The sequence below is a fragment of the Ciconia boyciana genome, chromosome 2 (genome assembly GCF_034638445.1).
Source record: "Ciconia boyciana chromosome 2, ASM3463844v1, whole genome shotgun sequence".
NCBI lineage: Eukaryota > Metazoa > Chordata > Aves > Ciconiiformes > Ciconiidae > Ciconia > Ciconia boyciana.
In genome coordinates, this window is record NC_132935.1 from 14,667,583 (window position 1) to 14,684,300 (window position 16,718).

At 36.9% G+C, this 16,718-nt stretch overlaps 1 protein-coding gene across 8 annotated transcripts in view; it reads right to left on the minus strand.

Moving 5' to 3' along the window:
* The window catches only part of COL14A1 (collagen type XIV alpha 1 chain), a 126,266-nt gene that overhangs the window by 53,898 nt on the left and 55,650 nt on the right, over positions 1-16,718 (minus strand). For all 8 annotated transcript variants that reach the window (XR_012040753.1, XM_072851963.1, XM_072851962.1 and 5 more), the window contains 9 exons: positions 15,890-16,029; positions 12,611-12,743; positions 11,373-11,444; positions 10,427-10,569; positions 6,472-6,601; positions 5,279-5,401; positions 3,710-3,859; positions 2,934-3,050; positions 922-1,068 (listed from right to left, as the gene is read on the minus strand). Coding sequence is in view for 7 of the 8 variants with exons in the window: in XM_072851963.1 (XP_072708064.1) it covers positions 922-1,068; positions 2,934-3,050; positions 3,710-3,859; positions 5,279-5,401; positions 6,472-6,601; positions 10,427-10,569; positions 11,373-11,444; positions 12,611-12,743; positions 15,890-16,029 (1,155 nt within the window). In the remaining variant the exon portion in view is untranslated. The remainder of the gene's footprint in view (positions 1-921; positions 1,069-2,933; positions 3,051-3,709; positions 3,860-5,278; positions 5,402-6,471; positions 6,602-10,426; positions 10,570-11,372; positions 11,445-12,610; positions 12,744-15,889; positions 16,030-16,718) is intronic.

The window sequence follows — 16,718 nt, forward strand, 5'->3', positions numbered from 1 at the left end:
ATGTCTCCTAATTCCCTGAACTGCAAAGCATACAAAATGCATTCCTCCAAAAAGCAAGAGAAGCTCAGCTTGTTCTTCACTGCTTTGAGAATGAGCCTTGGACAACTGAGAAGTGGAGTCATGCACCTGTGCAAGTTTCTCCTATGTGAAAAGGAAAACCCTCCACATAAGTGTGGGAGGGTTCACTTGAAGAGGAAAATTATAAACATTATCTACCCTGAGAGAAGGGTAACAGCATTGTGGTGTTTAGTAATATAGTATGAGAACGGTATCACTGAGACTGAAAATGGGCTTGAAGAAAGAAAGATAATGTTAAAATATTCACTCTGTTCATCCTGTATTTTGTTTTGCAGTGTTTTGAACTCATGAGAGCAGGATCTTGCCTTCATAAATAGCTGCAAGGGGTTTTTTGCCTGTCTTGTGTTATTGAGAATAATAATAAAAAGATTAGTTGATTTGTTTGTTTTAAAATACATAAGTAGATTGGGTATCAAGGTCCCATTTAACTGTAAATTACTCACACACTGGTGAAATTTTACTAAATAACACGAGCTGCAGGATACAAAACTTTCTCTGTTTCTCTGCTTCAGTTTTCTGGACTTCCCCCCCCCCCCGCCCCCCAAAGTCTCAGATTTTCAGAGTATCCCCTAGTGGGACTTTTTATGAAGAAAGCTAAACCATCCTTCCTGTTTCATTCTCATTAAGAAGTCAAATACAGTTGGTGAATGTGACTTCACAAGTAATACACAGCAGTGGTGTAAGAATCCTGCACCTCTGTAGAGAAGTCACAATGCAGCTGAAAAATTAAAAACTCAGCTAAAGGAAACTGCATAGGAATAGCACATCTGTGGGCAAAGGGCAAAACACGAGAAGCAATCAAGCATTATTGCTGCTGGCTGAACTCTGATCTATTTTACTCACACGTTGTCTCCATGATGCTTACGGCAGGGCCTTCTATCTCCTGAAGCTGTGTATGAACACTGATTTTATATTCAGTTCCAGGCATCAGCTCAAAGAAACAATGTCTAGGCGTCCCTCCACCAAGATTTACTTCTCGCTTTTTTCCATCTGGAATTGTAAAAGCAACCATTAAAACATTTCTTTACTGTTTTATTGAATAATGTAATTTAAGTCTGAAATAAGAAGGGGACATGACAGCAGATGAAGGGCAAGTGGTTGACATAAATTAATAAACTACATGCTGCCTTATTTCTGGAAATTCACCTCTGTGCAGAGGTCTCTAACATTTCATCCTTCATATTAAGTAGGAGCTGAGGAATGTGTCAGACATCTGCAGGAAAAAAGATTAATTTCACCCCATGCACTGAAGGTAATAAAAATCACTAACACTGTCATCAATGGGCTTTGGATCTGGTCCTAAATTATCAGAGTGTAATGAGGAATTGTTGCTTTATGTAATTCTACAGCATCCTTTGTCTATGCCTCTGGTTATCAGAGTCTGTAATGTGCTTAGTAATTGCAAGAGAGACTGAACTAGATATTGTACTCTAGCTTCCACTAGTAACCATTTAACAAGTTGGTTAAGGAATAGTATTTACAGGGTTCCAAAATTAATTCTGCTAAATTCCGAATTGGAAAACATGTTGACAATGGAAAAAGCCCAGGCACTAGAAATAGCATAAGGCATATTTAAATAATAATAATAATGGAACCTTCAGCACAATTCATAATCTGTAGCAGAAAGAAGTTAAATACAAGCAACTGATCTCACATTTTACAGAGTAGATACAAAAAATGCCAAACAGTCATTCACTGCCAAGGAAAAAACCCTGATGCTTATCAGCAGGTGTTACATTAGTATAAAAATAATTAATCACTGCCTGAACGAGACACTCACCCAATCTGACAATCAAAACTCTTCATGATAGATGTTAGTAAGAAGCAATTGTTCACACTTTAGCTCATTCTGCTCACATTTAGGCTCTTTTGGCTCAGTTAAAACAATTCTGGCAGTTCTATATGATGAAAGCAGAATGTTGGGTAGCTCCCAGATGAGAAGCAAATCTGTGCTGTCTTGTGCCAGGCAAGATCTCTGCTTTCTGAACAGCTTGTCTGTATTTCAGGCCTTCAAATAAACCGTATCACCATCCATTTGCCATTCCACAGAAAGGTCATCATTTTTTTGCAACCAAATTAGTATTATTTTTCATGATACCTTTGATAGATCCCGTTAAATGTTATTAACTGCATTTCTCTTAAGTTATCCAAGCTTTTAATTTGTCACTATTCAAAAGATCACTGATGTCTACTAGGGATAAGAAAGTTAGTCTGCACAAATAGTGACTTCTCCATAAACTCTTCTGGCTACACCTGAGAATCAGTGAGACGGAAGAGGCTGTAATTCACCTTCTACACAGTCAGTGCTAAAAGCATCAAGACACCATGTGTTGCCACATAAAAATATCTCATGTTTACCCAGATGAGTACTTACTACAAGCTGTAATTAACAATCAACGGAATGAGAACAAAACTGGACGCTGTTCCGACTCTGTGAGCATGGTCTGGATTCAATCAGAGCTTTCCCTACCCTTCTACCCTCCTCTCATGTCCATCCTAATCCTACAGAGCTATTATTGATGGTTTATTTAAAATCTTAGATGTATTCCATTCATCCTTTATCCATCTTCTATCCCTCACACCAGTGAAAAACTCAGGTAATCACCTATCTTCTACTGATAGACAAAACTCCCTCCTATAAAAAGGACAAGTTATCAACATCTGTTTGATATAAAAGGATAGGAATGCTACTTCTAATCCTGAAACTTTCAATGTGTAAACAACTCTCTTCTGTCCATCATTTCCAGTATTTCAGGAGCCAGTCTACAGGTCCGACTGCATACGATTTCTTAACTTATGCAATTCAATTCTCTGGGTTAGGCTGTAGCTGCATATCAAATGATTTAGTAACTTACCCACAAGCGATTCTATAACTACCCTGTATGCAGTAGCATGTCTGTGAAGCTGCCACTGAGCACAGAGACTAGTCATGCGGACTTGATAGGAATCCAAATTTGTCACACCCAGGTACACTGAAAATTAAATACCAAAAAATTAGATTTATGCATCTAATAAGACATACAAGAAAAAATGACAAAAGAATTATAGTGAAACACTTGTGCCAATTAATTTTTAACAAATAATTTCAAATGCTGCTTAAAAAAATGATGCCAAGAAAATCCAAAACAGGAAGGAAAAAAAAAAGTGAATCTTTAGACCAAAAGTTTGGAACTTAAGTCAATTTAGTTAAGACTAAATAATGAACACTGCTAAAAATTCAGTGACTACAAATAATTTTTAAAAAATCATTATAACATCAATATTTCTGACAAAATCTAATTTAAAATTGAGCTTTAGATATATAAAGACTAAATCATATTATATATATGGAGCTAGAAAAAAAAAGACTAAATAGACTTTCCATTAAGGAGATTTATGTCTACTAGTAGGCAAATATGTTTGGCTGATAAATAATAACATCTGCTTTACGACCCCTGTCTTGCTAACGTCCAGAAGATTATATTAAAGCCTCATATAGTCTGATAAAAAAAGAGACTTTCATTTCAGGAAAACAATTTGCACACAACTGAGAAAGTCTTCCATGTGAAAATTTATTCAGGGAGCTGCACAAAGCCATAGTTATAGCGAAAAACAGCCTGTAGAGATCTGAACAGCATGAAATCATTCTTACAGGTTTTGGCTACGCCTGTTAGGGAATCACTGAAGCCTGTTGAGTATGAAGCAAACACTTTAACACTGTACTCCGTTCCACTGAAGAGATTTAGAATGAGAATTGTATTAATATCATCCCCTACAAAGGTCTCCAATGCAGGACCAGGAACTGCAAAAAATGAAATAAATTAGAAAATCGTTTGCTCATCCATTGAATTAGCAGGTAGTTAAAACAAATCTTAAGACACATCCAAAATTACATGTGCTCCTAAAGTTACTGCTATTTTTTTGCCTTTTTTTTTTTTACCATACACAAAAATAAACTCTGCTCAGTCCTTGCATGGATAGAAGCCACACTTGGGAAATTCAGCAGTGGGATTTATTAGGGCAGGGTTAGACACTGGCATCTGTTAAGACCCTTTTGTTCTGCTTCAGTGACTTATTGCTGCCCTAAATAGGCAGCCAAAGATCTCTTCAGTTTGATGGTGTGCCAGGACCAACGGGGGGGACAGCAGATGCCAGCCAGCAATACGGTCCCTAAGGGGTTCTTGTACAACAGCAGCATTTAACAATGTGCAAAAATTATAATGAAAATAGAAAAGAATAAAACTTTCCCAAATCAGAACTGCAAACAGCTCCTTTGTCACCTCTCTCAGTTGTTCTGGATACACTTCAGAAAGCAGGCAACAGTGTTGTCTTTGCACAGTATTTTAGTCCCTTAATGGTCACACATTTTTGTTTCGCTCTCAATAGAGGACCATGTTTTTTCTAAAGAAATTTGAAGGAGCTTGGGTGCCTTGTCTAGCTGCAATGTGCAGGTGGGCAAAGGATGCAGCACAGACAAAATGGGCAATGAATAAAATGTCAAGTATTTGGGAGGTGTAGAGTGGGAGTAAAAGTCAAGGAAACTAAAACTGTTTGTATTGTGAGGGGAAGGAAGTTGAAGAATAGGAGAACACAGAAGAGAGGAACAGGAAGAGAGCAAAGGTAGTCTCTGAAATAAATAGAAAGAGTCATGGTAAAATTACATAAAAGGACGGACTGAAAGAGTTGCGTTTGATCAGCCTTGAGATGGGAAGTCTAAGGGGAAATCTTACTGCTGCCTACACCTACCTAATGGAAGGGGGTAGAGAAGACAGAGGTAGAATCACTTCTGAGGCAAACAGGAAGATGGTAAGAGAAAACAGACAAAATTTGCAGCATGGGAAATTTTGATTAGATATTGGGAAAGACAATTTCACAGTGAGGGTAGTCAAAAACAGGAACAGATGCTCAGAGAGATTTTGAAATCTCCATCCTTGGAGATATTACAAACTCGACTGGACAAGGTCCAGCGAAACCTGTTCCAAGCTGGCCCTGTTTTGATCAGGGAGTTGGACCAGATGATCTCCAGAGATCCCTTCCAACCCGCATCATTCTGTGACTATGAAACTTTCTTATTCAAAACCTGAGATACCTAAGTTAATAGCACTTTCAAGGGTGTAACTGCAATTGTTAGATTTAAGTACAAAATTCAGCAAAAGATCATGTCAAGACATTGTACAGTCAGAAACAAATGGTAAAAAAAAAAATCAGTTTAAAAACTCACTGTTGATAGGTTTGTAGACAATTCTGTAACCCATTGTTGGTGATGGTGGGGCATCCCAACTGATACGTAATCTGTTGTACCATTCATCTGAGACACGTAAATTTCTAGGAGCAGACAGGGGTACTAAAAGGAAACCAAACTGGACTTTTACAAGTTTATCTCATACAAGCACATGCATAAAACTCAAGACACGCACATGAAAATAGTGCGATACCCAGTACTCTCAGATTTACACGTAAAATTGCCAGGATGAAAGCCTGTAATCAAATTAATCCTTGGTATTACATCAGTGGATTAATGTTGATATATTTAAGAAAGTTATAACAAGTTATACCAAGGATTGATTACAAACTGTGTTCAACAAACAATGGATTTTCAAATTAATTCCCAACTTTGTCCCTACATTTTTTTAATAACATAAAACAATTCAGAGATAATTATATTTTATTTATATAGTTTCTTTCAATCTAAGTGCACTAAAGTTTTTAATGTATAAATCATGCTCTTGTGAACACTTAATGCTTTCAAATGGAATCAAAGTAATTACGTACAAGTGATTTAAGTGCCTGCACAAATAGCATTTCAATTTAGGCAGAAATTATGTAAATTAGGAGAATAAGTCAATAAAATTATACTGTCATGACTAGCAGTGCACAATGAGATGATTTTTTACCAATATACAGTAGAGAGAGAACTTAAGCTACAGCTGAGTAATCTTTTGGTACTTGGTCAGAACTCTAGAGATAATGCAATCACTTTTATAAGAAGTTCAGCAGCATTTCTAATGACCTTTAGGAAGTAATGATCTCACACAAAAGAAAATCTAACAGCACAATGGTTGGTTTGATACTATCCCAGCAGGCATTGTTTACTTTATTTTCTGCATTAGTTGGCTTGTCCTTGGTAGGCTATCTATCAAGGACTTACCAGCTTTATTACTCCACAAGTTTCTGCAAACTCACAGTATTTGAATATAAAATACAATTTGTCAATTAGAAGCAACCCATTGTTTATAAATCAATGAACTGAGATTAATATAAAGCTCGAGTCATACAAGTCATGCAAAATAAGCCCACATTTATACTAAAATATATTACTACAGCCAAGGAAAAAAGCCAAAAGAGTAAGGCAAAAAGAGTAAGCCTTTCTTCATGTGTGTCTTGGCCGAAGACAAGCAGAAAGTTTGTACTTACGAGTTTTGCCAGGAGCTGAGACACTGACTCCTTCCCCATCAGAATAGATGGGAGTGATGGTAACTTTGTATTCTGTATCAGACAGCAGAGGCTGAAGCAGAAGAGTGTTTTGTCTCCCAGGCACCATTACCTGGATGGTCAGAAAAACAGAAACAATCAAGCTTAATGACTAGTGCCAAAACCTTTTCATATCTTACATGATCTCTGACACCATGTTCTACTAGTATTGATGTATAGCCTACATTTTTAAGTATTTCTGAGGCTCTGTGGTAAAATAAAATAATTAAATTATCTACCTGTTTAACAGATCGCTAGTTATACCTGAGTAAATAAAAAGGAGAATGTGCCTATGGGATAACACAGTTTTATATTAAACCTATGAGCCACTACAGCTCCATAAACCACTGGTACTATATGGATGGTTAGTACTTAAACAATTTTACTGTACAGACAAAATAAATCCTCTTGTTGTATTTATTCTTGACATGAATATGATTGTCCAAAGCTATGCCCATTAATAAAGGTTGATTGTTGTGTTCTTTGGGGACAGAAAATCCTCCTTCCCTGGGAGGAAGGAAAATGAATTCAGGAGATTGGGGAGCATGAACTGAGCAAGCAGGAATAAAACATGTTTGTCCCATCTGCATCTAGTCTGGGGATGAAGAAATTAAGGTAGCTATTTAGGAGAGGAAGTAGGAGTACATCCCACAAATAGCAGAGGATCCCAAACTGCCCTGAAACATGGAAGATCTGCAGCAGAAGTCCAACCAGGCAACCCGGTAGAAGTAGAGAAGCTGTAGAAATCTCTCCAGGCAGTTTTGGGTGTGCTAGAGCAAATGTTTCAAACCGCTGAATTAAGCACTGCTTCTTTTAAAACAGTACAAGGTTTTCCCCATGAGCAGCTATTTCTGAAACTCTTCAATAGATTACTATATTGTAGCCAGAGCCTCAAAAACTAGTGTCACAATAGTGGCAGTAGAGGTGCCCAAGTAAAGCTTTGCAGTATTTTGACTTGTCAGTAAAATTTTAATCTGAGAGAGCCTCCAAAGCCTGAATGGGAGCTACCTAGCACGTGGAATGGACATGGTAAAAAAGAGAAACCAATCCTATGTTTTCTGCACCAAACCTGTGCTCTGAAGTGACGTTGTTGGAAGCAAGGTCCAATTTCATATTTCAGACCCTCCCTGGCCCATGTCCATTGTGTGAATCTATCACCTGAGCCAGCAACCACACATATTTGGCAAGAAGTTGAGAGACCTATAAGCCCTTTAAACTCAAGGGGAAAAAGCAGAAACTGAGCCTAAAAGTGTTTTGTTGTTTCAAAGAAGGCTGATGCATGTGATGATGGTGGAGCAAAATTTTCTGAAGCATATACACAGACAAGAAAGCTCTCGCCAGTTTTAACGCTCCGGGATACATTCAAACTACTACTAATTTTGGCAAGTGATACACAGAAGGAAATTAATCTAATACACCCAGGTGTTGAGACTTGTCAAAAAAGTACTACATTCATTGATCAAACTGGACAAAACCATCTAAATACATGTGCATGAAAGGTTCACATGCTAAACTCTTCCATACACATACTGAAAACACACAAACCACGTTTCTGAAAAAAAGAACAACCAAGGGTTTTGGTTTTTTAGGAGAGGGGATGCAAGCATTGAGAACTCTCACTTTTCCACATGTGTACATCAGATATCTTCTACAGAACAATATAATTTTCAGCAGCGAGAAACATTCTTGGCTTTGAGGAAGAAAAAAAATGTGATCCTTCCAGTATGTACAGCACACCCAAGAACATACATGCAATTTAGGGCTTGACCCTTCTGTAGTGAAAAGTATTCTATTACGTTTTCTAGTCTCTGATTTTCAGCCAATTGCATCAAGGATTAAAAAGCTTATTAATATTCTTATGGAAAGGGAGGAGTAACTGAAATCTATATCACTGAAATCAGACCCAAAAAACTTAAGCATCCACCACAGAATAGTCATGCTATAGTATATTTAAGTGCAAATTCCACAAAGCTTTTGGGTTCTGCTTAAGAAATGTACTTAAGCATATAAATACTCCCCTAAAAATTGAACATCTGTGTCATTTTATTGACATCTGTGTTGCACCTCTCAGATGCTTGAAGCCACATGATAAAATACATTCTTTCCATTTAAAATGTGCTTAATTTTAAGTATAATCTTACATCATTCCTTATTCAGTAAAGTAGTTATGCACATGATTAATTTCAAAGATGAAACGCGTGGTTAATCTGTTTGCTGAATTATGACCAAAGATAATAAGGCTTAAGAGTGTACTTAAAAGTAAATAATTTGCAGAATTAGAGCCAAGATACCTACCTAATCTTACAATTTTATAATTTTCTTTAATGAGCTTTTGAGTCAACTCTAATATCCTTCTGATAGCCAGAATATGAATACCTTTACTACGGTTTTAATTTCCTTTTAAAATAATAGTCTTTGAATACTAAAACAGAACTACATTTATATCATCCAACTGAATTTGATTAAGCTTCCCAGAGCTGAAACAGTAAATCTGGGATCTGAATTTCAGAAACCTTGGGTTATTGTCAGAAGAACAGTACAATTTGTGCCATTATGCTGTGCAAGTTTGCCACTGTATTATATAGTATATTATCATATAGTTGAGGTAAATTCATAAAGCATGTTTTCCAGTCCAAAAGGAAACCACTACATTGAAAGTTCATTTTCAGATTATAGTTGAAAGAGATGGCTAAAAAGTAATTTTCTACTGAGGTCTCATAAAAGATGAACGAAACCAAAATGAAAAAAGACTGATTCTTATTTTTCTAGAAAAAAGATATTCAGCTAACTCCTTTTATTATTTTTTATTGATATAGTCTGATATAGGGCTAAAAATGTCAGCTGCTAGACATCAAAAAGAATATCCCATATTTTCGATATAACTGTTCTATGAATAGAAGTGAGTCACATGACAGACACTGAAGGAGAATGATATGGGGAATATTTTTGCATTCCGAGCTATTTACTACAAAAAAACCCTCAAACTATAGAATTTAATCTCTTAAATGTATCTACATAGAGCTATCTCAAAATTTTATAATTTCGTTTTTGTGGAAACCAAGCACTGCAATATTAAGATTTCCCCATTTAAAAAACAAAAACAAAACAAGCACTTGGCCTCCCAGAATTCTGAAATTATCTCAAAAATTGTGAATCTTAAAAATAAAACTGCTAGGGCTTCTTTTTTTTGTAATTTGCTATATGCACAAAAGAGTACATGTAGTACTCTTCATTCTTTCAAATATTTTCCAAAATCTTGCTCACCAGAAACTTTTTTTGTGTAAGACAATTTTAATTTTGATCATCACATGGTATTAGAAAAATAAGAAATATTCTTAGGTACTTAGATTAAAAAGTCCTGTCCTTATTGTGACATGTTCAGGTTAACTAGCAGTATGAAAAACCTGCATTTGAACTTTAATTAGATTGCTTTAGCATAAAATGAGACTTTTAGGGAAGGAGCAAAATTGCTGAAGGAAAAAAAAATTACTTAAGATTGTCCTGTACAAACATTTAAGAGTTCTTAAAACACAATCTCAGGATAGAAAAAGGCCTAGGAGTAAAAAATCCCCAAAACAAAAACAAAAAAACCCCAAAAAGCTTAGACAAATATTGCAAATACAGGAAAAATAGTTAAAAGACTAGCTGCCTGTCCTCTGACTTCTTTAAACATCTGTGTGTCTGGGCCTTGATCTTACATTTGACTGCTGTTGCCTGCAGTGCAGCAGGTGCTATATGATTAAAACTTTGAAGTTCAATCTCACAGTAATACCAAACACGGATCTTTTACTAATCGCAACAGAAGTGTCATATAAGAAGATACCATGCCTTATCAATTATTAAACAAACTTTTCAAGCTTATGAAGCTATTCACAAAACCCATCCAGACCATTCTTACCGCTTCCTCAGCACGGTCACCTTTCACAGTGAGATAGGTCACTCTGAACTGCTGAACATTGTAATCTGAAATGTCCCATACCACCCTCAGACTTGAGGTTGTTTCATCATCTATAACAAGGTTTCTGATTCCTGTTCGAAAAACTAAAGCCAAAAATATTTAATTAATATTTTCTCAACTCTATTTTTAGATTTAAAATTGTGCTAATTATCACCAAGTAGCTACAAGCTCTACTGAAGTCACAGTGGGTCTGCAGATCCATGGTGGGGCAAACACATGTAGTTCAGTCACATTTGGGCTTAATAACATAAAAACTTTAACCAGTTAATAAAATAATAGTTATCCTATACTGCCCTTAACATATATTACCCCATCTGCTTTGTTTACATTACTCGGCTTATGGAGCTTTAGAATAATCAAAACTCCAATGCAGCTGGAATGCTACAGAAGAGAAATAATCCAGAACTGTTGTTCCTTAAAAGTCAGTTTTCTAATTCCAGAGAAAACAAACAGAACACTCAAACTAAACAAGATTCTGAAGAGTTTCCAAGCTCATAATTATAAAGGGAAAGAGAAAAGAGAGTTGAATTTTCCAAATTAGTCTCTGTATTCCTGTGTAATATCGCTGGTATCATTCAGAGTCCCTACGCTGTGTTATAGGTTGGCTCCTCATCCATACATGGCACATGCAGGAAGCTGGCCACACGCAGAAGGGTGGTGCAGGAGCGCGACAGTGCACATCTTTCACCGGTGATGTCCTTTGCCTGGGGTCTACACCTCCACAAGATCTGCCATGGCAGTGTGCTGACCGAATGGACCATTAGGAACTGGGGTTATCAGCTCCTTGGTAATATCACAGCTCCCTGCCCCTAGATGTGGGTGTGCCTGTGGGGAGCCTTAGCTCTTTGCATTCGGCATGTAAACTGTTGACATTTGCTCTGTTTACCTGCTGTGGTGGGCTTAGAAGTTGTGGTACTGGTCGTAGTCACCGTGGTGGGTATTGTGGTAGTCCTTGCAACTGAAAAACAATACTCAGCTCACTAACAATTCAACAAGACATGGAAGCCACAGTATTTATCTTGTACTTCTAACTATGACAATGAAACTATGTGCTCACACCTACAAGTATCCCACACGCTTCAGGCATTTCAGAGACTACAAGGGAACTATTCAATTGCTTTACTTTAGGCACATATATTTGCAGGATTAGAACTTAGATGTACAGATAAGACATAATTATAAACTGTACAATTTAAATAAGAATGCATATAGTTTCCCACATTTCTGGTTGAACTATGCATAATGACTTCCACTGACCATTTGTTAAGGTTATCAGATTAATTAAATCAAAAGCTTTTTAAGGGTGCTTCACTTCTGTCCATGTAAAAAACAGAAAGTACGCTCAGCAACACTAAGCAGTATGAGCATCATTTGGATGAGTAAGGGCTTCTTGTCTTAACAGAAGGTTCAAGATTAAGCCTGCAATTACATTACTAAGAATCAAATAAATTTTTGAATTTACACATGAAAAATATAGTTGTTTACTTAACCACGTCACTATCCGTAAAAAGAGAATGGATAGAGCAATCTACCTGAAATGCTGGCCACTGTTTCAATTATAAACTTATTTTATATACACTGCATGCGATTTTCAAGTTTTATCTTTGTTACTTCCATGTTAATGTCACAGGATGCCTGTGTAAGCTTTTTGGACCCCTATTTCAGCCAAGAGTGAATTCACCTCTAGTGAGTATGAATTACATAAATAAGAAAGAAAAGGGGATACTGTAAATGCCAAACTTCTTAAATGAAATTATTGTAAATTATTTACTTTAAAACATTTACACTCCCTCTCCCCCAATCTAATATATCTTCTCACAAGGAACCCTGTTCAAAGACTAAATATTGAAATGTAGGATGGAAGAATATCTACCCAGATCCAAAGGTTACTAATAACTCAGCTCAGATAGGGAGCCAAACCGTCATTTTGATTCAATACCATCTACCACATAATATTAAATAAGAAAAGCAAAAAATACAGTCAGCAAAGCCCGGGTGCTAAACCACTGCATTCTTCAATATTACAGCTACCCAAAGATGGACTATATTTTAAATATAAGATATATGCATTAAATTTAAATCACTTAAACATCTCTAAAAATTACAATCAAGAGTTTGTCTTACATGTAGCTCCAAGAACAGCAACAACTTCACTTTCACTTTCATCATCAAATACTGCCAGTAAAGAAACTTCATATTCTGTGTTGGGCAACAAACCCTCAATAACATGACTGTCTGTGTCGCCATTTATGACAACCTAAGTAACACAGCAAGATTAAAGAAAATCAGTTCTGCATTTGATTAATGTATATAAATTCACTTAAATGAAAGAAGGAAAATGGATGCTCCTTTAAAATAAATGAAATCTACACTCAGATCTGCCCAAAGAATTTATTAGCTATGTTGGAATAAAAAGTATCACAGAGTACATCTGGAAAAAACGCTGTTAAGAATACTTAAAATGTATTTATTATTTTGTGACTAGCTTGATTATTCTAATGTGTAGTCTTATACTTTCACCCACAACTAATTAATTGCTAAAGCTGACCATATGCATTTCATTTGAAAATCACTAAAAATCAAAACATTAATCAATGAAAGCAACTTAACAGGGTAGATTAACTTTCATTCATATTTCTACCATTCAAGCACTGTTATGACAAACGTATTCAGCATCTCCACAGCCTTACAAAATGCTGTTTCTATACCAGAATTATAATTTCTATGTATATATAAAATATATAATTTCTATACCTGAGTTACAGTTCCACACATCTGAATGCAACTTGAAAGAACATTTGCTGCAGACTTGGGGATTAGGGGAGATGTGCTGATGAGAAGTTTGCTATATGGTGTGGTGATTTAAATAGTAATTTTCCTTATTTCTACCTATGACAGCAGCAGAAGACTCACATGTGCAATGTTAACTGTAAGCAGAAGGTTTCACTTCAGATTTTTGTGCGTTTCATTTATTTTATTGGAAGGGATCAACAGATGGACAGGAGTTGTAGCTAAAGGGACTGTAAAGCAGAATGCAAGGAGCCTGAGCAGTAATTCTGGTGAAATGGGCCGACTGGTTTTGGGAATAGTTTTTAGGTTACACACACAGATACTACAATAAAACAACCTTTCTCTAGGATAACACTGGCAAGTTTTTAAAGGTGGCCACTGTATACACAGAATCAAAGTAAGAATTATAATGGAATTAAAACAATAGATATATGCTGCATAAAATCTACTACAGCAGTTAGCAGAAACAGTGAATCACACTTTATCCTTTTAATTACCACAGGAGATTTCCTGAGTTGGTCCTGGGGAAGAGGGACCCATAAAACAATCACAGACCTTCTGAACTCAGATACAGAAAACAAAAGCAGAAAGAAATTATTTGGGGCCATGCCTTCTACAACTATCAAATAATGAATTAGGCACCCCATGCTGCACACTTTCTGGCACATATTTTCTTGGGAAAATTTCAGAAACAAGCTTCAGTGAATCTAGCTGTATACTAAGTAGGTATAAGTAACACCTTCCTTTCCAGTTCCCCAGAGCCTCTAGTCATATACCAAATCATTATAAAATATCTATACATAGTTACAATCTTATACATAACTTTGGCATACTTTCTGAAGCATAAGTTCCATCACCCTCCACTCCCTGCTAATTTAGCCCACAGAGAAGACCACAAAAAAGAACACAAAGTGCTGAACTTTCAAGTGGAGAGGACAAACAACAGAAGCAAGAATAGTAACAAGCGCACAAGTATAACAGCATGCATTCTCTACTGTAACCTAGAAATAAAAGGTCACTCTTAAATTTCTCTGGCTCTTTAGCACTGACACCCCACTAAACACTCCTCACCCATCAACAGTGTGGGTGAAGCAAGCCAAGAGGTGTGTACTTCTCACCACCACCCCCTGACCTCACTCAGCTAATTGGCAAGTTGGGTCTTGGGAGAAAGACAGAGGGAGTGCATGTCGTTTCTCTGCATGACTGATCACTTAGCTGGGAAAGAAGCTTAAAGAGGCAACAGCCTGGAGGTATTGTGCTATCCTAGGCCTGACCCCATTAGAGAGGTCATGCAAGGAGAACAAGAAAGCAGCTCGGGTATTTTTAATATTTCACCATACGAAAATATTAGGGCCTCCAGCAGTTCTTAGTGAATACAATGAACAAGTGGAACCTTAACAGTTCAAATATTTCTTGATCATTTATTTTCACACTCAGAGAAGACAGATATCGTAAATCTCACTTAAAAATGCACACGGCTTAAAGGGATTCACTGACAGCTACTCACTGGAACTTAAACAGAAACAAATCAGTTCACCTACTGCAGGAGAAAATGCTAGGGGATCACCTGTGTTCACTCACTCATCTGCCAACTCCTCCTTTCCCCTGCTCACTCCTGTAATTTCTTTCTTTCTTGCGTGACTACCTCTCACTACGTGAAAGGTAGGAAAGATTCAGGCTAAGCTAAATTTACAGAAAAAATGTCACATAACCTAAGCTGGAACAACTGCTTTCTGCCCTAATAAATGGCAAAACAATGCATGAAACCTAGGGCCAGGTGGAAAATGTCATCTTCCCAACAGAGTTCTGTACCCAGATAAACAGTTTGTGGATGTGGCCTCTCTTCACAGTGCTGATGCAAAAAGAACAAGACGTTTGAGAGAGTCATTAAAGATTGAGGAGTACAAAAGAAGCCAAAAGAATGAGGAAAGAAAGAAAGAAAGGGAAAGAGGAAATGAGACAGACTATGAAAGGTGAAAATTTGGGAAAGGGAGAGAAAATGTCTTTTTCTACTTGGAAAAAGAGAATAAAACAGGAAAAGCTAAAGGGAAGAAAAATAATTTAAAAATTGAGACTGATGAAAGTGGCACTATGGAGAAGACGCACAAGATCCTAGAGCAAAAAATACAGCATGAGGGGGAAAACGAGAAAGATCCATAAAGAGGAATAAAGGAACAATCTAGTAAATTAACTATGTGTAAACTTTTCCCTCTGTAACATTACATAACTAAGGCTTCACAGGCAATTTTACTGTGGCCAGCACATTAGACAAATGTGGAGCCTTATGTGAGGATATCGCTGCTCTGGCTCAGCTACCGCCATCACCTTCCCAGCAAAGTGAAGAACATGAACCTCTAAAAACTGAAGTAACATCAAACAGCAATGCTAGTTCTATGGCAGTTGGCACATTACAGATTAGATTGATTATTCACAAAGATTATTCAAAAAGAAACTGGAATATTGGGTTGATTTTGGTTTAGAGACCTTTGCAGTGGGGCAGATCTTTCTGTAAGTCAATTGGCCATATTTAATTCACAGAAGTTGCAGCATAGGTGTGCTCAGAATGCAATTCTCTCTTCTATTTCACACCCTCAGAAAGTCAAGGCAACTCACCTCTTCAGATTCCCCCCCATCCAAAGGAATCCATGCTAATCTGTAAAAAGCAATATCTGAGGAGGTGGGCTTCCAGCTGACCCTAAAACTATCTGTCGATGCTTCATCAATTTCCAAATGCTGGGGAGCTGGAACTCTTTCTGCAAAATATCATGCAAAAGAAAAGTGAGAGTAAATTATTCTGAGATTTGCATAGATGGCAACGTCAAGCACGTACCATTTTACTTGCAGTTTGTTACAAAGAGTATAACATGGGAGGTAGATAACAAAGGCGCTGCAGATTCTTTGCACACTTATTTGTACTTAGGGAAGTGTTTTTTAGTTGGGGGAGGGGAATATGCACAATACATGCTCTTTATCTACTCTAACTGGACAAGCCTCCTTATCCTCTCTCCACTGAAGGAGCTCCATGCAACACTCATTGCCTCTCCTTTGCTCAGAGCTCTGTGCACTATGCTCTTTTCTTTTCCTCTACCTCAAAGCAAAGTCCCAATCTCTGCCCTTTCCAGAGACTCTGTGTGCATTTCCATTTGCAGTTTGCATGTAAGTATCAACCTCTTGTTCTGTACATGTATGTTCTCCTTCCTCTTCCACCTCATGTTTCTTTTTCCTCCCTCAAAGTCCTTCTATTCCATTGTTATGTTGGAAAGCATTAATAAGTGTCATCAGTGCCATTTGTTTAATGCAGAACTACAGTTACAGAAGCTATAACTGTTCTAAATGGACTACAGGAGCCTTAAATGTCTTATATTTTCTCCTTTTGGTGTTCCAGTTTCTCTGTATGTATATAAGGTTCTACCCTTTATTGCCTAGATAGTTCACTGGTTAA